Below are 19,711 nucleotides of genomic sequence, written 5' to 3'. Positions count from 1 at the left end.
GGAGCCCAGAGATTTCTGGGAGCCTGACTCTGGGATGTTGGACTTCAAGCCTTCTGAAAGTAAGCTGTTGTTTGGGCCACCTGGTCAGTGGTATTTTATTACAGCAGCCAGAGTTGAGTAAGGCAGAGAGTGAGCGAGGACCTCATGTTAGGAGGTGACATTTAAGCAAATCTTAAAGGAGGTGCAGAAGCTAGCCACTCTTTGGTGGCGGAGTGGAGTCGTGGGGAGAGTGAGGGGCAGCCATAGATGAGATCAGAGACATGACCATGTGGGGCCCAGGTTCCCAAATCTTCTCAGTTCATGGTGCCCTTTTTGTCTTAGTAATTTTTCATGATGCCTTACATCAAAGGAAATACTGAACAAGGTCTTATGAGTTGTTAGATTCTAACAATTCAATAGTCAAGTCTGACAGATGTTGCTGTGTTAAGCTCAGAAATGGAAGCCATCCTCTGTGCCCCTGTGAACATACGGTGCTGTCCTGGGGTGCCTCGGTGGACAGTTTGAAACTGGCAAATGTAGAGTGGTCCATTTTAAGGACTTTGGCTTGGACTTTTGGCAGCCACGGCTTTGACTTTGAGTGAAGAAGTGACAAGGTACATTTTAAAAGATTGCCTTGACTGTTGTGTTGATAATCTTGAAGCTAATTGCAACAATCCAGGCAAGAGATGATATAGCAGCTGGGGGGGAGTGATGGGCGTGGTGAGAAGACAGTTACATAATAGCATGTATTTTCCCTTATCTTTCCCTGCCTAGCCCCATCTGCCCCTAACTCATTCCTACATCACTGACATCGGCTACATGGCTGAGCCTGGAAAACACGCTGAGTGAGAGAAGTCATGCACTAAAATCTGCAGGTTGCCAGATTCCATTTACATGATATATTCAGAATAGGTCATTTCATGGAGATTGAAAGCGGATTCGCAGTTGCCAGGGCCTGGGGGCGTGGGGAATGGGGACTAACTGTTGAGTGGGTCTGGGGTTTAATTTTATATGATTGTATTTTACACTTGATCTTAGCCAAAAGGCCGAGAAGCAATGATGAGTGTGTTTTAGAACTAGACATGGGGATCCCTGGTGGCTCAGCGGTTTGATGCCTGCCTTCGGCCCAGGGCGTGACCCTGGAGTCCCGGGATCAAGTCCCGCATCGGGCTCCCGGCATGGAGCCTGCTTCTCCCTCTGCCTGTGTCTCTGCCTCTCTCAGTCTCTCATGAATAAAAAAAATCTTTAAAAAAAAAAAAAAAAAAAAACTAGACAGCGCTGTGGTGGTGAAAGAGCACTGTGAACACACCAAATGCTATTGAATTTTTCACTTATAAATGCTTCATTTTGTTATTTGAATTTTACCTCTATAAAAATTGTTTTAGGGGCACCTAGGTGGCTCAGTGATTGGAGTGTCTGCCTTCAGCTCAGGTCGTGATCCCAGGGTCCTGGGACCAGGTCCCGCATGGGGCTCCTTGCAGGGAGCCTGCTTCTCCCCCTCTGCCTATGTCTCTGCCTCTCTGTGTCTCTCATCAAAAATATAATCTTAAAAAAAAAAAAATTGTATCTCAGGCTTTGAGTCTGCCCCCTTCCCGTGACTGTGGTACATTAATCTATGACTATGTTTAAGCCACAGTTGATTAGAGAAGACAACACAATAAATTAAGTGTGTTTATTAGGAAGATAAACTCCAAATAATCACAAGTAGTTCTGTTGCACTTTTGGCAACTGCACAGGAAAAGATATCTTCACGGAGTCCACAGGATTTTGCTTATACCACAAAAGTTTTAAGGCAGTTCCATTCGAGGCTGCAAAAACTAGGTCCGTGACATAAACGTAACATTCAATAACTCAGACCCCCAGACATCCCCAATCATCAACAAATCTCTGAACTAGACAACAGGCACTGTCAGGAACAGAGAATCCCTGTCTCAAATGCAATTCGAGATGACAGATACAAGAGGGGCCCATTCAAGACCTCCCAAACTTACACAGCTAACACAGACCAATGGTGCTCTCCGCGGGCCTCCACCCTCACACATTTTTATTTACCATAAACATTTTACACTGTCCGAGGAGAACAAATGCACATGAGGAGAGAGGAAAAACAGGACTCACTATCTCGTACCACAAACAAGATTACAGAAAACACAGGACCGGACACAGTCACACTGAGATACACGACTCTTCTGGCAGGTCCCTAACAGGCACTGAGATGAAGCTTAAAAATATGCGGGGGTAAGCTCCGTCTTCCCCTCCGTGGTTACCACCTGGATTAGGCTTCCTGAACTCGGCCGGTTCTTCCCTGTGATCCAGTCATGGAACGTTCTAGAACAAAGAAGATAAGCTTTATACATTTTCTTTTTCGGTTTTTTTTTTTAAGGTTTTATTTATTTATTCATGAGACACACACACACACAGAGGCAGAGACATGGGCAGAGGGAGAAGCAGGCTCCACGTGGGGAGCCCAGTGTGGGACTTGATCCTAGGACTCCAGTATCACACCCTTAGCCAAAGGCAGACGCTCAACCACCCAGGTGTCCCCTGTGTGTTTTCAAATCTCACAAATGGGGTCATGATTTCTGGAACAAAGGATGGCTGCCCCAGCCACCCTCTGTGGACCTATGGCGTGGCACTAATTCAGACACCTGACCCCAAATGTTCCATCTAGCGTCTAGGTCAGAGATGTTGCTGGAAGTGCTGGCTTTAAAAAAAAACAAACAAACATGTTTTTAAATGCAAAACACAATTCAAACCGTGGCTGGCAGAAAGAACTGTGGGCCTCGTTGAGACCACAAGCTCTGCAGCCACACTGCCCAGCTCAGATCTGGGCTCTGCTATGTGATCTGAGGCACGATACTTACCTCCCCTGCCCCCACGCCTCCAAGTCCTCAAACTTCCCCCACTGACTTGCTGTGAACATTAAATAATAGTTTTAAGTGCTTAAAGTGGTACCTGGCATATAACAAGGCCTACATAAAACTAGTTCCAAACATCAAATAAAAGTCCCTGATATCCCTCAATTTAATTAAAATGGGATGTAACCTCAGGCCAGAAGCACATCTCAAACTTTGCAAACATCTTGCATAACAGCTATCGAACGGCTCACATGCTGGCACTGCAGGGTAAGGTTGTCCCCAGCTCGGTGAGGGCAGGGACTGCACCTTATTTACGTCCCCGCCCCAGGGCCCAGCACAGCACCTGGCCCACAGTGGGTGCTTGGAGAATACGTGCTTACTGGACAGAGGGCTTGGGGAATTGAGATCTAGGCACACACACACACACACACACGAAAGAAATGAGGAAGTTCACTCTTTCATGATCTTCAAATGCCACCCATCTTCACAAACATGGAAATGTGATTTCGGGAACAAAGATAATTTTTGTAGGTCTGTGGCTCTGCACTAATTCAGGCCCGAGAGCCCAGTTATGCGTCTAGATCAGCATCTTACTCCCACAGTGCTCGCTGCTCCTCAGTAGCAGAGACGATGCCATTAACAGGAGTGGAGGCTTACCGAGCACCCGCTGTGTGGGTCAGACACTACGCCAAGCGCTAACACATGTAGTCCCCTTAACAGTTACTACGGACCCATTATATGGACAGGAAAACTGGGGCCTGGAGCAGTTCGACAATGCACTCAGGCTGGTCAGCTCGAGATTCACATCAGCACTCTCACCCCAGCTCCCTGAGATCCACACTGATATGTGTGTGACACACCCTCAGGGGCCTGGTAACCTCCCAGAGCCACCTGGACTGGTTACAGGAGAGAACCTGGCATGGCCCCTGGTCTGTAAAAGGCAGGAACCCAGGCAGGAAGCTGCCCACATTATGGCATGATGTCAATACTCACTCAACCAGGAACTCCAAGGGGGTCCAGGAACTGAAGTCAGCCTCGGGCATGGATTTCCTGTTCATCGGGGTGTCCAGGGTAACCCTGCGGTGCACAGACACAGCCCTGTCATGTGTGCCTCCCCACTGCTGCCCCGACCTCCTCGGCCAGGAAAACACGCCGTGAGTTTCTGGCACCAAGGTGGCCGTGTTTACATGGGGAGACCACATGAGGACAATCGGAGAGGAGCCAGGAAGCCCCACATTACAGAGACCACGTCCAAGCATCATTCAGTGAGGGGCTTTGGGACTCACCCCTCAGGCAGACAGAACCAAACGAAAGAGCCTCTTTAAACACAGTCCTGCCTGTTCTTACCTACAGTCTTTATTAAGTAAACTGATTAGCTGTTTACATCTTTATTCATTCCCTAAAATGCAGCAGACTCTTCTCAGGGCTTTTTAAGGCTAATAAGAATAATATTCCTTTAAATAAGGGGGAAAAGACCGTTTCATCCTTCATTTTTGCGGCAAACATGTTTTCTACAAAATCTTATGAAAAGACAGGATTCAGGCACGTAGGACTCTTCCAAAGAACAGTGAGGCCTGAGGAATAATTCAAAGTAGCTGGCAGAGCAGGTCACAGAAGCTCACAAATGAAAGGGACCCAGAAAGCCCAGGGCCCTCGCAGTCCCAACATGTACTTTATAGAACTGCAGGCAAGGGATGCCGGGAGGCTCAGCAGCTGAGCGTCTGCCTTCGGCCCAGGGCTGATCCCGGGTCACAGGATCGAGTCCCGCATTGGGCTTCCCACAGGGAGCCTGCTTCTCCCTCTGCCTGTATCTCTGCCTCTCTTTCTGTGTCTCTCATGAATAAATAAATAAAATCTTGGGGGAAAAAAAAAAGAACTGCAGGTAAGAGGCAAGCCAGTTGGTGCTAGAATCATTCCAGCAGAAAGGAACCCTACATCCAAAGCAGCTGCCTTGCCTGGGACAGCGGACTAGCGAGGACCTTCCTCCTGGTCACAAGATCATCTCCCAGTGTCCCGTATTGTCCCTCAGACATGTCCCCCCACACACACACACAATAACACACACAAACACTAAATACAATCTCTCTTCCACTGGCCTTATAATGACTTGAAAGAACTACAAATATTAAAATAAAACGTGTAGATTACTTTTAATAAGGAGAGGCAGAGGGACAATGGAGGAAAGGAAAAAAAAAAACAAAACAGAAAGACAGAGTAAAGACAGACAGACAGACCCACCCATCAGCCAATCAGCTACTGTGGACAGCCCGGGATACTCCCAACACCCGAAGAAGTATCTTCAGGGCCTCTGGCAAATTTTAGAAGCCAAGTCCCTGGTGGAAAGCTGCTCCATGTGGACTCCTGGCAGTGGGCAGAGGTGGGTAGCGGACGGGGAGCCCCCACCACCACTTACGGGAGTACGGCGATGGCCGCAGAGCCGGAAGGCATGCCGCTGTTCTTCCCGGCGAGGCTCTGGCAGAGCTGATGAACAGCACCCTTGGCCATGCCGTAGCCGATCATCCCTGCAGAAGGGGGGGAAGACAGGTCAGTGACCAGTGGCCACCACGAGTGTGTCTGCAGAACACTACGCCAGTTGGGGAGGAAGAGAAGGATGGACACCTGCAGAGAGAAGTGAAAGGAACCTAATATTCAAGTGCACTTTTTTTTTTTTTAAGATTTTATTTATTTATTCATGAGGAACACAGAGAGAGAGAGAGGCAGAGACACAGGCAGAGGGAGAAGCAGGCTCCATGCAGGGAACCCGACATGGGATTCGATCCCGGGACTCCAGGATCATGCCCTGGACCAACAGCAGGCGCCAAACCGCTAAGCCACCCAGGGATCCCCTCAAGTGCACTTGTTATTCACCCAGCACTTAGCATTTATCATAAAAACCATAAAGTTGATGTTATTTGTACTGCTGAGGTGCAGACAGGGTGTGTCAGGTGCCCAGACTCATACACAGACTTGCACCAAGGTTAAAGGTCATGCAACTCTCTCAGATGGAAAAATGCTTGTGGGCACGATGGAGCAGTCATCTGGAGTGCAGGCTGCCCGAGTTCAAATCCCAGCTCTTCCACTCACCACTGAAGAGATCCGGGTAAGTTCTCAAAACCTTTCTAACCCCGTTACCCCTACCTGGTAAATGGGGATAATGTACTTACCTGTGGGCTCCTGTCAAGTGAACAGAAGTAACGTGCCCTGGAGTCCCACTCGCTGTTTACCCAATATAGAAGTGGAACAATTATCACCTAAGTACACATGCCACCTACTAACTTTCCTTTCCTGCCGCTGGTCAGTGAATGTTTGCAGACTGAAGCAAGGCAGGCCTTTTACTAGGACAGGTTTCCATTTGTCCCACGGATGGGTGGCATGAACCCAGTCTCTCTCCCCCATAGCACCCAACTGTGGATTCTCATCAACCAACAACAGAGAAGCAAGGTTTAGTCACTGTAAATGCCTCTCCTCCAGATCAGCAGCCTCCTTAGAAAACCCCAGCACTCACGCTGTTCAGAGTATAACAGTCCAGGAGGCACCCAATGTCCAGGGGAGGTGGGGATCATAGCCCCGCTGAGGAACTAATCACTAAGTGTTCCAACAGCAACCCTGGATTGCAAAAAAAGGGTCAAGGTCTCAAAGAGTTATTTAGAAGCACGAGAAGATTTCACCATCTCTGGCTTCTATGTCTAATCGGGGGAAGAAAGCCAACAGGGACACAAAGACCTCTGCATGATTAATTTTTTTTAAGATTTTATTTATTTATTCATAAGACAGAGAGAGAGAAAGAGAGAGAGAGAGAGAGAGAGGCAGAAACACAGGCAGAGGGAGAAGCAGACTCCCTGTGGGGAGCTCTATGCAGGACTCCATTCCAGGATCCCAGGATCACGACCTGAGCCAAAGGCAGACACTCAACCACTGAGCCACCCAGGCGCCCCGAACTCTGCACAATTAAAATAAACCAGTGCACGAATCTTATGCATGCAGCCCCAGGCCCCAACAGACATCCAGGGCCCCCTCCTCATTCCATTCAAATGACACAATGAAGAAAGAAACCAGCAACCACCAACAAGCTACCAGACCCTAACGGTTTAATTCCACAGGATTCTATACAATGTGGGTAAGGAGATCATTTGCAAGATGAAAAAAAAAAAAAAAAAATTCGTGCATTCGTGAAGAAGATAAATACCTTCCTCCCAATTATTAAAAGGATTGGTGTTGTCCCTAAAGACTGATTTCCAAACACAGCACAGATCCCTAAGTGGTAAAAGAGTGGTCACCCTCATTCTGATAGTTAATCCACCAGGAGATAGTCTGTAAATACAAGCTGGGACGTAGGAGAGTGGGGTTTTCTGAGTGCTTTTCTAAGAGAAAACTTTCCAGTTTTGAACAACCTTTCTTGTATCTAAAGGACCACTAAGGCTGTTTGTCATTTACTTTTAGATTATACACAGATTTCCCCGGGTTCCAAATCAAAGTTTAAAGACTCCATGACTCAAATAAATTTAACAACACCTAACTAAGAACTTAGAAATGAATAAGCTTATTGATATATGAAGCAGAAATCGTTGGGCTTTTAAAGTCAGTCTGGAATAAGTAATAAGAAATAATAATAATAAATAGTAATAAATAATTTTCACATTGACTACTGCCCCTATAATATCTTTCTGAGCCATTTATGTCCATTAAGACATTTATAAGTCACAATCACCATATAGAGGAGGTACTTTTTACCCCCCTTTTATAGATGATAAAACTGAGGCCCAGAGAGGTTAAGTAACTTGCCAAATGTCGCATAGTAAGTGGCCAAACCACAACCAAAGACCAACCGGTACGGTTCCAGAACCTGCAGTCTTAACCAGTATCTGAAACTATAAATAAATAAAAAAGATATTTAAAAACCAACATAAAGAGACTGTTCTGTCTTTTAGAAAAATCAGTCGTTTGGTCGTAGGGTTTTCTTTTTTAAATGTCAAGCTATTCACTCATATCTCGACTCACTTTCCAGTGCCCCTGCTGTATGTCACCTTTAAGAAAAATCCAATCTCCACCAAACTAACATCTAACATTTACACAGCTTTAATTACTGCAAGCGCTGTGGACTTGTAAGATCATATGCTCCAAGACATTGAATAAAAATGAGTGACAAGAAATCGTTAATTTGTAAGAGCCTCACACTTCAGTGACTTAGATTAAAATTGAAAAAGGCATTCAAGTTCTCTATCACTTACTAAAAAGGCTACCCCCTCCCAAAAAAAAACCCTCCTCTCCTTTTTTTAAGAGATGAGCTTGCCTAGATAGTAGAGGTAGACACTTTCTGCCCCCCTGTGCTGTAAGCCCCATACCACTCAAGTTTCAGTAGCCTTATCCCAAAGGGAGTGTTATGGGTTGAATTATATATCCAAAAATCATGTGTTGAAGTCCTAACCTGCAGCACCTCAGAAAGTGGTTGTATTTGGAGACAAGGTCTTTAAAAGTGTCATTAAGCTAAAATGAGGTCTTTTGTGGCGGCTCTAATGCAATCTGATGGGTCTCCTTACAAGAGGAGGTCAGGACACAGACACACACTGAGGGGACCCGGGGAGAAGACGCCGCCTGCAAGCCAAGGAGAGAGGCCTCAGAAGACACCAACCCTGCCAGCACCTTCATCTTAGACTTTCCAGCCTCCAGGAACTGTGAGGAAATAAATTTCTATTTAAAGCCCCACCAGGGGCATGGTCCATTGTCACACTGGGTGTAAAAATATAAAAGGAAAGCATCCATCCATGTGATACTGGAGAACAAGCACACCATTTAGAAATGATCAGGGTTTTGGTTCAAAGTAAATTTGCAGGTCACTTATTATATAACAATCAGTCACTTCACCTCTCTAAGTTCTAGTTAGCTCCCCTGTGAACAAAAAAGGTAATACCCAACCACCTTGGGATTAAATGAGAATATACACGAAAGGAAAAGAGTGGCTGTAAGAAGGCTTGGGGCATACTGGGCACTGCATACACATCCATGCCTCAAATGCCTCATAGCTACACTTTGGGGAGGCGTTACTCTCACTTAACAATTAAAGAAACTACAGCAGGATTTGGTCAAAGATATCAAATAATCTGTTCGAAGCCACCCAGCTCAAGTGAGGAATTCGCAGCTAGCTTCTCTTACTCTAACGGCCTCCACCGTTTTCAGAGGCTGGGCTGCTCCCCAGGGACCTACGGAAACAGTGTGATATGATGATGATAAAACTTGTTTATTAACTGATTAAAATCTAGCTCAGCACCACTCCCTGGGTGGATCCCAGATAAATGAAGTGGGTGGGCATGCCAGATCACAGGACCCTGTATCCACCACCAACAGGAAGACAATGCAAGCAGAAGGGTCAGGAGTCCTTCCCCTAAAGAGATCCAGGCCTGAAGGAAGCAAACTCCACCCATCTGTGAAGCATCTTGGAGGGTAAAAGGCTCCCAGGCCCCTCACCTCAGCAGAGTGCCCAGCAGCCCAGTGGGCAAGGGTAAGCGCTCCCATTTCACAATTTTAGTACATGTGCTGCCGAAGCGAGCACTCGCTCCCATTTCACAGACCGGGAAATGAAGGCTTACCAGGAGTCCCATCCAGGGCGGCCTTGGCACCAGCCAAGGTTAGGATGCCTCCTTCCTTGAGGTGCTTGGTGGCCAAGTGGCTGGAGATGGTTGATGTCCACATGCTCTGCTTCCACATCAGGTCACAGTTTTTAAAGAGAGCTGAGCAAAGAAAGAACAACACACGAGCTCAGCATTCGCAGTGAAGAAAGTGGAAGGTGAGCTCTACTCACGGCGTCCAACAAGGAAGCGCAGAGAGCCTCTCCTGCTCTCCTGGTCCCTGACTGCAAGGTCCAGTCCAAACAGAACAGGGCCTGTGGTCAGAGACTTGGGTTCAAATCCAGACCGTGTGATTACCCATGTCTCAGTTCCCTCACCTGTCCGCTGGTAAAATTTTAGCCAGTCAATGAGGACTGTTAACAAATATGCTGGACTGGCTTCACCTCAAAAATCATTCTACCCTATAGAACATCTTAAAGGAAGGGGACGATGAAAGGCATTAGATGTGTAATAAGAAGCTGTACGTCTAAGTCAGGTTTTACCTGTGATAAAAATCTGAGGGCTGAGTACTGCATGGGCATCAAGAGGATTTTTATAGAGCTACATTTTTTATGGCTGGAAGTTTAATACTGGCTTTAAAGGCTCTTTAAAAGAAAACTGATATAACAACCGTTTCACACTTATTTTAACCCTCTGGCCTTGCCTGAGACGTAGCAGGGATTAAGTGGTAACGTATATCACATCACCAGCCAGGCAAGACACCCATAATCTAGAAAGAAAGCCCTCCTGATACAGGAGGAGGGGTCTTCAGGAGGTGATAACCAAGATGCTGACTGCATTTCTTGGCTATAAAGGACTAGACAAAAAAGTATCAATTCTTGTTCCCAAAACACTCAAAAGGCCATCAAGCATGTTTCACCAACCTGATCACCCCACAAATTCCAATTTTACATTTAACTGATTTCACAGAAAATCGATTCCTTTTTTTTTTTTTTTTTTTAAGATTTTATTTATTTATTCATGAGAGACAGAGAGAGGCAAGCAGAGACACAGGCAGAGGGAGAAGCAGGCTCCTTGCAGGGAGCCTGATGTGGGACTCAGTCCTGGGACCCCGGGATCATGACCTGAGCCAAAGGCAGACACTCAACCTCTGAACAACCTAGGTGACCCCAAATCCATTCCTTTTTAAAACAGCTTTGACGGGGGCCTCTGGGACATTCTATGGCAAAAATGCCCCAAACTCACCAAGTTGATCACAGGAAAAAAAAAAAATCTAAATTAACAGACTAAAAATAACAACAGAATGCAATGCACAAACCCTGACTGGAATATTTAGATGGGGTAAAAACAAACAAACAAAAAAAATAATGATACAAGATTTGGAACACATTGAGGAATTTGAATCCAGACTGAATATTATTAGTCTTATAGAATTATTATTAACTTTCTTAGGTATAGAAATGGTATTATTAGAACATAGGAGAATGGGTTTGCTCCCTGAAGATACATGCCGAAGGATGGCCAAATGTCAACATGCTTTCAAATGCTTAATAAAAAATCACACATGCAGGATACACCCACACCAGGAGGCAAGAGAGTGCACGGACGGCAAATGGTAATTACTGAATCTAGATAGAGGGCACGTGGTATTCAAGGAACTGTTCTTCCAACTTCTCTGTGTATTTGGAAATTTTCATAAGAAGAAGTTGAGAAATGGACTCAGCTTTAATACATACTCAATGTTGAATTCTTGTAGGCCCTGAAAGATTAGGGTAGAAACAATGATAATTTCATTCTGCTTCTATGGTTTGTTTTTTTTTAAGATTTTAAAATTTATTTATTCATGAGAGACGGAGAGTCAGAGGGAGAGGGAAAAGCAGGCTCCCCAAAAAGCAGGAAGCCCGACACAAGATTCGATCCCAGGGCCCCTGGATCAGGACCTGAGCCGAAGGCAGATGCTCAACTGATTGAGCTACGCCCTCTGCTTCTATTTTAAACTTCAAACTCAACATCCCCCGTCCCCTAACCCCATTTATGGGGAGTTTTTCCTTCATCTGTCCCATGGGAGGTTAATCCCTACTTCACAGAGCTACTGCAAAGATTCTGGGAGAAATATAGAAAAACATCAGCCCTGGCAAATAGGATGGCCCCAATCTGTGCCAGCTGGACAAAGAGCAGACAAGAATGAATGGTGAATGCAAAAAAGGACTCACACTTGGATTTGGCGTTGCCCCCAGCCCAGCCTCCAGCCACACAAAGGATCGCATCCACCTTCTCTTCGCCCAAGAGCTTTCCGACCTCAGCAGTCACCTTAAACGAAAGAGGGGGAAAGGTGCATAAACCATCAGGTAAACCTAAACAGGTGAACAACACTTTGAAAATGTAGATGCAGGACCAATCTCTAATAAGCATGTCAGATGGTGAACCCCAACTACATTTCAATGTGATTTTAATAAAGCAGTCTAGTGTCTTCTTGTGAACATTCTAAAAGGGTGGGACATAAGCATGCCTGGAATAAAACAACTAATAAAGATGGAGCTGCCTGGATGGCTCAGTCAGTTAGATGTCTGCCTTTGGGTCAGGTCATGATCAATCATAGGGCCCTGGGATCAAGCCCCACATCCTACCTACTCCCTGCTCAGTGAGCCTGCTTCTCCCTCTCCCACTACCCCTTCCCCCACCTGTGTTGTCTCCTTCTCTGTCAAATAAATAAATAAAATCCTTAATAAAAAAAAATGAATAGGGGATCCCTGGGTGGCGCAGTGGTTTGGCGCCTGCCTTTGGCCCAGGGCGCGATCCTGGAGACCCGGGATCGAATCCCACATCGGGCTCCCGGTGCATGGAGCCTGCTTCTCCCTCTGCCTGTGTCTCTGCCTCTCTCTCTCTCTCTCTCTCTCTCTGTGACTATCATGAATAAATTAAAAAATTAAAAAAAAAATAACAGAACCATCCAGGCACCCCGTGGTGGTTCTTAAAAAAAAAAAATAATAAAAAAAAATAAAAAAATAAAAAAAAAAAATAAATAAAAAAAAATGAATAAAGAAAAGTAGGAGAAGGCTTTAAAAAATTCACAGAGCATCGATACCCACAGCTAACCTGCTGGTATATTTCTTTCCAGACTTTCTTCAGGCATCACAGAATCATAACGTGAGATAATCAATTCTCCTCTTGTCCCCTCAATACAAAAATCCCTTTCACTTGCAACCCCAAATCAAAATGCCAATGAGAAATATTTTTAAGACCAATAAAAAAAGTCAACTATACTTCAATTAAAAAAAACACAGTCCATGGTAAAATGTTAGTAAATACTAAGTGCCTGGGTGTTCATTTATCTCTTTACTTCTGTCTGAAATTTTTAAAGTATTGAAAATATATACATGTCCTTCTGTTATAATTTATTAAAACAAAAATCTGGCAAGACAGGCAATTCTGGCCATCGACCACGGCCCTTTCACATTTCTCCAGCATGGCTGAGGTGACTTAACCTGGGACCGTGTATCTTTGCCAGCGACAACATGTTCTGTCCTCTTGCCTTCTCAAGCAATTTCTGAGGCCCCCAATCACTCCCTCAAAGAGAATGCTCTGGCAATGGAAACCAATCTTTCCTTCCTCTCCCTACACCCTATACCTACATCTTTCCTTGTAAGAAATTCTGGAATTCCCCATGGCCTCTATTCATGATCATCGCATCTAATCCTGCCTTACATTTGTTGACCTTTCTCCTATTACCCTGGTTGCCAGGCTGCCCCCATCTCTTGTTCTTAAACCAAGTCCTGTTACCAAGAGGCCAGATCACAGCTGCTGGAAGTTGGATCTCTCCCAACATCCGTATGCACACACAACCCTGTGCATGTTCTACTTTTCAGGGAAGTACAGAGCTTGCAGAAACAAGGCACCTGTTTGACTTGTTTTTTTCACATTTATGCATTTTTAAATTCCTCCTCCTCCAATTTTGTTCTTCTGCCCAATAGTTTTCTAATAGTTTTTCATTAGACTTAATGAATGACTTTCAGGGTGGCCGGGGGGGTTTCAATCAAGACGTGATCTCAAGGTCCTGAGATCAAGCCCCATTAAGGGCTCCATGCTGGGCATGGAGCCTGCCTAAGATTCTCTCTCTCCCTCTTCCCTCCAAAAAAAGATTTAATGTCTTTCTCACATCTTATCTCCTCACTCTCTCTAGTGAATTTCCTGCCTTAGGGGTCAATTTTCCATGTGTTAGGATTGAATTTCCTTTTCTGAAGCCTTAAAAACAAAAAGATGTCATGGTTTGTCCAGAAACTCTTAGTTGGGTGAGTGGGGGGTTAGGGAGCGTTAAAGGTTTTAAAAATCTGAGCTTGTAATAACTAAGGCATCTCTCCATCTTTGTCTTTATAATGCACTATCAAGGGACGCCTGGGTGGCTCAGCAGTTGGGCATTTGTCTTTGGCTCAGGGCGTGATAGGAGTTTGGGATCGAGTCCCACATCAGGGTCCCTGCATGGAACCTGCTTCTCCCTCTGCCTATGTCTCTGTCTCTCATGAATAAATAAATAATCTTTTAAAATAAAATGCACTATCAAGTCAAGTCTCAGATGAGGACAATTTCAAAAATGCACGTGACATCAGAAACTTGCAATTAACAGGAATCGAAGAGACAGTAAACAAAGAAACACTACAGAGAACCACATCCAGAAGGGCTGCCAATACCCAAGCCTGGGTGCTTCCTTGCATTTAGTTTAGCTATTATTGCTTTGTTCACATGGAGCCATGTTGCCCGGAGGCAGCCCATGCTGCCAAGAGGGCAGATATCAAACCCCATTGCCTAGGTTCAAATCCCAGCTCTGACACCTCCCACCTGTTTGACCTTGAGCAAATACCAGAGCCTTTCCCTGCTTCAAATTCCCCATTTCTGAAAGAGAAATCAATCAGAAACTTTGGTCTGTGAATGTTACAGAGATTAAGCAAATCAATGTGAATAAAGCACTCAGAACAGGTGCCTGACACTTAACAACAGGTTGGGTTTTATCATTAAGGCCAACAGGTAATCAACAGGTATAGAAAACACCAGGATCATGTCAAAAAAAGAACAACAAAAATCTATATTCTAGAAGAAGTCAGCTGGCTTTATATATACTAACCTCTGTCAGACTGATGCTTTAGAAAGAGCAAATGAGCAGGACAGTATGCTCAGTTTGGGTTGTTTTTGTTTTTTTAATTTTTAGACTGAACACATGTATACGTTTGGAGAAATGGATTGGAAGGAAATATGAAACATTACTTACATAGTGGGACTAAAAATGATTCCCCCCCCCCTTCTTTTTGCTTTACTGAATTTTCTACATCATACATGCATCATTTTTAAAATCTGAAATATTTGTTAAAACTCCGCTAAGGACCATCAAACATCAGAGTCCCAACAGTGTTCAGATTACTAGAGAAAGCATAATTAAACAAAGAGCAGACCCTGAGCTTATGAAAGTTGTTAATAAATTTCTCTTGACTTTTTTTCTCTTAAAGATTCTTAAATTTATTTTAGAGAGGGAGAGAGAATACTCAAGCAGATTTCCTTGAGGATCCAAGCTGAGCATGGAGTCTAACGAAGGGCTCAATCCCAAGACCCTGAGATCATGACCTGAGCCAAAATCAAGAGTTGGAGGGATGGTCAACCAGCTAAGCTACCCAGGCACCGCAGTAAATCTCTTATTAGAAAATCCATGCTCCCTACTCCACCACCCGCTAGCCTGCTGGGCATGTCGCTTAAGTGTCTGAAACTCAGTCTCCCAAGCCATAAAATGGGACTATCACCACCTGCTCGCCTGCTTCATTGAGTGTTTACAAAAGTATGGCACATGGCACAAAGCATGATGTGGAGATTTCCTTGGAAATGCGGGCTGCAGTGCTGGCAAGAGAACCAGCGTACAGTCCCCCAACCAGCTTGTGGGAATGGCTCTTCCAGAAAGATCAGCCCACTTAAGAGCATCCCTGATATTTATACCAAGACGCCCATCAACAGTGACACTATCATGGGGAGAAAGGGGGTATTTCACAGTTTACTTAATATTTATTTGACTTCTCGTTTTACAATTAGCATATCATTCGATAATTAAAAATAACCTGTTTTGTTAGTATCCATGCTTTGAACCAGGAAGCTCCACCTTTTAGAATGCATCCTAAATAATCAGAGATGGAAACAAAGATGTTCACCACAGGATTCTTGATAATGGTAAAAAAGAAAAACTGCAAAACACGTGCAGGAAGTGGAAACTAAGGAAATTAAAAATCACACGCTGACACACAGGAGTTTTTTTAAGTGGTCTGCAGTATTTAAATTAAGTTTTTAAAAAGCTGACCATAAAATATAAAATACAAGATTATCTCAACTTATAAAACTAAAAACATATAGCATGCATAGAAAAGACAAGAAAATGGGCCAAAATGTGAACATTGAGCTATCTGGAAATGGATTACAAGTAATTTATCTTCTTTTTTGTTTTGTTTTTTCACTTTTTCCAAATTTCCCTCAATGAGCACAAATGGCTTTCACAGAAAATACTAGTTGGAAAAAAAAAAAAAAAGAACACACCACCAGTGGAAACCACTGCCCCTCCTAGGGTCTCCCTACTACAATGCTTGGGTGTGTGTGTGGGGGGGTCTCTTTCTGGAATTACCTGGTCAGCCTGCTCGGTAAATGAGTCTGTCATTTTAACCACCACGCTAGCACTGGCCTCTTCATTCTCCACCACATCAATGCTGGCAACCCACTGGCGTGAAAGAGAAAACAGCTTTGGTCAAGAGACAGTAAGTTGTCATTCCATTAAAGATCCACATCCAGAAATGGGGGCAGTGGAGACAGATAAGAAGCTTAAAAGAAAACCCACTAGAGAAAGGATCTTACTGCTGACCTCTTGGGATCCTTACAGGGACATATGGCTTCAGCCAGCCTACCCCTTACCCAGCCCCAGCCCAGCCCATCTCATCTGCCTCCAAACACCTCACCTTCCTCCTCCACTCTCACCTCTGAAGATAAACCCTGCACTTCTAGAGACCCTTAGACCAGGGGTCTGCAAAAATCTTTGGTGTAAAGGGCCAAATATTCTGCTAGCTTTAGGGTCTGTGTTGCAAAAACTCAGATCTGCTATTGGAACCCCAGAGCAACCACAAACAATACAGATACATGAATCGGTGTGGCTAATATTCCAATAAAACTCCAGAAATGTGAATTTCGTGTAATTTTCACATATCACAAAATAGTATTCTTCTTTTTTTTTTTTTTCTCCCATTTAAAAATGTGAAACCATTCTTAGTTCTTGAGCTATACTGGCAGGCCACGTTCAGCCTTTGGAGGACTAGTTTTCAGACCCCTGCCCTAGAGCACAGAGGGATGGCTTTGGGTCCTCATCCTGCAGTATTGTGGCTTTCTCATGGGGGTTAACAATTAACAAGGCTAGTGTGAAAATTAACTGAAAAAGCTCCTATCACAAGTGACCCCAATTCTTTCTCAGAAAGTTCCCAGGCCCCCAAGGTCCACAGGCCCTGGAGATAAGTATCTCTACCACAAGCTTTTTTTTTACCACACAGATTCCATTCAAGAACACTCACTACTTCCATGTCACCAGCCACAGGGGACACAGACACATACACCAGGTTGTAGCCCCTCCCAGAGCTCCTAGAAATGAAGGGGTAGGGAGGGGAGACAGTCAGAGGTAAGTCAGCTTGCCAGATTTTACCAAGTGCCCCCACCAGGGGAACTCACAGCCCTCATATCTGTAACACATGGATACCAGCAGGATCCGCTATATCCAAGTTTGGAGAAGAGTAAATGAAATTAAGAGTATGTAGGAACACGGTGCCTCGCCCCTGGCCAACACTCCTTACAAGTTCCCCACTGTCACCCCTCAGACCCTGGAAGGCGCCTGTTGAGAGCAGGAAGACGGTGGTGTGCTGAGAATCCCTTAGAAGTCCTATATCAGGTTCTTTTAAAAAAAAAAAATTTATTATTATTTATTTATGATAGTTACAGAGAGAGAGAGAGAGAGAGGCAGAGACTCAGGCAGAGGGAGAAGCAGGCTCCACGCACCGGGAGCCCGATGTGGGATTCGATCCCAGGCCTCCAGGATCGCGCCCTGGGCCAAAGGCAGGCGCCGAACCGCTGCACCACCCAGGGATCCCCCTATATCAGGTTCTGAGCTGGAAGGAAACCCTGGGACCCTGTCTCCCTGGTTCCTGCTGCTACTAACTAAACCCCCGAGACAAAGCTCCCCAGAGCTCCAGCACATTTTGTGCAAGTGACAGCTGCAGCGAGGAGAGACAGGGCGGAGTCTCCACCAGGATCGCAGGGAGGGTCTCGGGCCAGAGGTCAGCGCCACCCCTACTTGCACCCTACAGGGAGCAACACCTGAGGGTGCAAAGTAGTCGAAATAGTCTTCGCAAAACAAGAAGCCACCAGCATTTGCGGGGCTACGCCTTCAAAATACCAGGTCCAGAGTGGACTGAAGGAACCGGGTAATTATGGTAATACTCATGGCTGACATTTAAAGAGTTTTTACCACGAGTCAGGTGCTTTACAACCACACCAGTGATCTCATTCAAGGCGCACAATCCCCTAAGGGGTAAATACTAACGTTATCTCCAGTTTATGGATGAGGAAAGTGAGATTCGAGGGCGATACGCAATAGTGGCCCGCGCCTGGCAGTGAGATCCCAGAGCCGCCTCCTCGTTGTCTCTCCGCGTCTCTCAAGCCCGCTCCTCTCCATCGCGCTCTGGAATTCTCTCCGGGCCTGGCCGAGCCCGAGCGAGCAGCCCCATCCCCCACCGCCTTGCACAGCAAGGGCCCGGCACCTGGGGCGCAGCGTGGGCACACACGCGGAGCCAGGCACGGCAGACCCGTGCATGCAGGCGCGAGCACTCAGGCCGGTGCGCGCACGGCCCCAGCGTGGCCCAGTGCCCTCGCGGCTGCCCGGGCAGGCCCCGATGCTCCCCCGTCCCCAGCGTGCACACCTGCCACCCAACGCCAACGTGCCGCGCGCCCCAGCCGCCGGAGACCCGGCCGAATTACCCAGTTGCGGGCCCGGAACGCCTGCACGCATCGGGAGCCCAGCGCGCCCCTGCCGCCGTACACCAGCACCCGGCGCGCCTCGCCCGCCGCCGCCGCCATCCTGCTGCTCCCGCCCGGCTTGCCGAAAGCCCAACGCCCAGAGCCGGAGCGCGGCGCCCCGGGTCGCCCGGCCCCGCCCACCGGCCCCGCCCCGGCCCCGCCCCGGATCGCCCGGCCCCGCCCCGGCCCCGCCCCCGGCCCCGCCCACCGGCCAAGAGGGATCGCGCGGCCGCCAACCCTGCGCGGGGCCCGCGGCTGCCGCCTAGCGCGCGGTCCCGCCGGACGAGCCCCGCCGCCCTGCAGATGCACGAGCAGAGCCCCGCCCGCCCGCCCGCCCGTGGGTGCCCGGCACCTGGGGCTTGCAGGGAGCGAGCTAAGGGCCCCCGGGGAGGGTGGAGAGCAGGTGTGCGCTCACGATGCTGAGAGTCCGTCGGGCAGACGGCACAAACCACGCATATAGTTTACCTTTAAATAAGGGTGCAAGGGACGCCTGGGTGGCTCAGCGGTTGAGCGTCGGCCTTTAGCTCTGGGCATGATCCCGGGGCGGGGAGGCCTGGGATCAAATCCCCCGTCGGGGGATCCTCTCCCTGAGAGGAGCCTGCTTCTCCCCCTGCCTATGTCTATGCCTCTCTGTGTGTGTGTCTCTCATGAATAAATGAATAAAATCTTTTTCAAGAAAATACATTAAATAAATAAATAAGAGTGCAAGCTCTGAAGCTCGACTCCCTGTTTAATAGCTGTGTGTCCCTACGCAACTTGCTTGGCGGCTCTGTGCCTCAGTCTCCTCTCGGTAAAATGGGAATGCTAATGGTCTGTCCTCCTAGGATTTTGGAAAGGATTTTTCAAAATGATACTAAAAACAGTGTGTGGCTAGTAGTAGGAGTTCAATAGATGCCGATTGAGCATTATTAATGTTATTATTTTTGCCACTACTTCTGTTACATCACTGCACTTCTTAGAGATTGTGAGTTTGGGAGAAAGAAAATGCCAGGCTGTTTTAGTGGGGGCAGCTGGCACCATTTGGTGGGGCTTAACTGTGGGCCTTTAACATTCTTGTCAAATGGAGTCTTATATACAGTCACAGAGGTCCAAGGACACTATTATAAGACCTACATCTTAAACTGTCTCTACCAGACCAAAGGCCTGCTGTCCCACATGTAGTCAAATTTTTGAGAACTCTTGTAATAATTTTCATGGTCTTATTGTTGTTGTTTCAAAAGCACTGATTTGTGAAGTGTT

At 46.4% G+C, this 19,711-nt stretch overlaps 1 protein-coding gene across 2 annotated transcripts; it reads right to left on the bottom strand.

Annotated features, from left to right (window-relative positions):
• Positions 1-1,637: 1,637 nt before the first annotated feature.
• Positions 1,638-18,596, bottom strand: QDPR (quinoid dihydropteridine reductase). 2 transcript variants are annotated; one of them, XM_041753304.1, is made up of 7 exons: positions 18,434-18,592; positions 16,047-16,139; positions 11,614-11,710; positions 9,422-9,562; positions 5,251-5,359; positions 3,831-3,914; positions 1,638-2,307 (listed from the first exon to the last, which is right to left on the bottom strand). In XM_041753304.1, exons 1-7 carry the CDS (start codon positions 18,530-18,532, stop codon positions 2,202-2,204), a joined length of 729 nt encoding a protein of 242 aa, XP_041609238.1. In that variant the 5' UTR covers positions 18,533-18,592; the 3' UTR covers positions 1,638-2,201. The 2 variants fall into 2 exon arrangements, with proteins under 2 accessions (XP_041609238.1, XP_041609239.1); XM_041753305.1 differs by lacking the exon at positions 16,047-16,139 and having other exon boundaries at positions 18,434-18,596.
• Between the last annotated feature and the right edge of the window lie 1,115 nt (positions 18,597-19,711).

The sequence above is a fragment of the Vulpes lagopus genome, chromosome 4 (genome assembly GCF_018345385.1).
Source record: "Vulpes lagopus strain Blue_001 chromosome 4, ASM1834538v1, whole genome shotgun sequence".
Taxonomy (NCBI): Eukaryota; Metazoa; Chordata; class Mammalia; order Carnivora; family Canidae; genus Vulpes; species Vulpes lagopus.
This window is presented reverse-complemented; position numbering and strand designations above follow the sequence as displayed.

What these genes read in the sequence shown, in the direction of transcription:
- QDPR (XM_041753304.1), bottom strand. Translation starts at nt 18,532, where the DNA reads ATGGCGGCGGCGGCGGGCGAGGCGCGCCGGGTGCTGGTGTACGGCGGC. An exon ending in CGTTCCGGGCCCGCAACTGG is followed by an intron (nt 16,140 to 18,433) that starts GTAATTCGGCCG and finishes CTTTCACGCCAG; the next exon opens with TGGGTTGCCAGCATTGATGT. An exon ending in GCGGCCATCGCCGTACTCCC is followed by an intron (nt 3,915 to 5,250) that starts GTAAGTGGTGGT and finishes TGTGCACCGCAG; the next exon opens with GGTTACCCTGGACACCCCGA.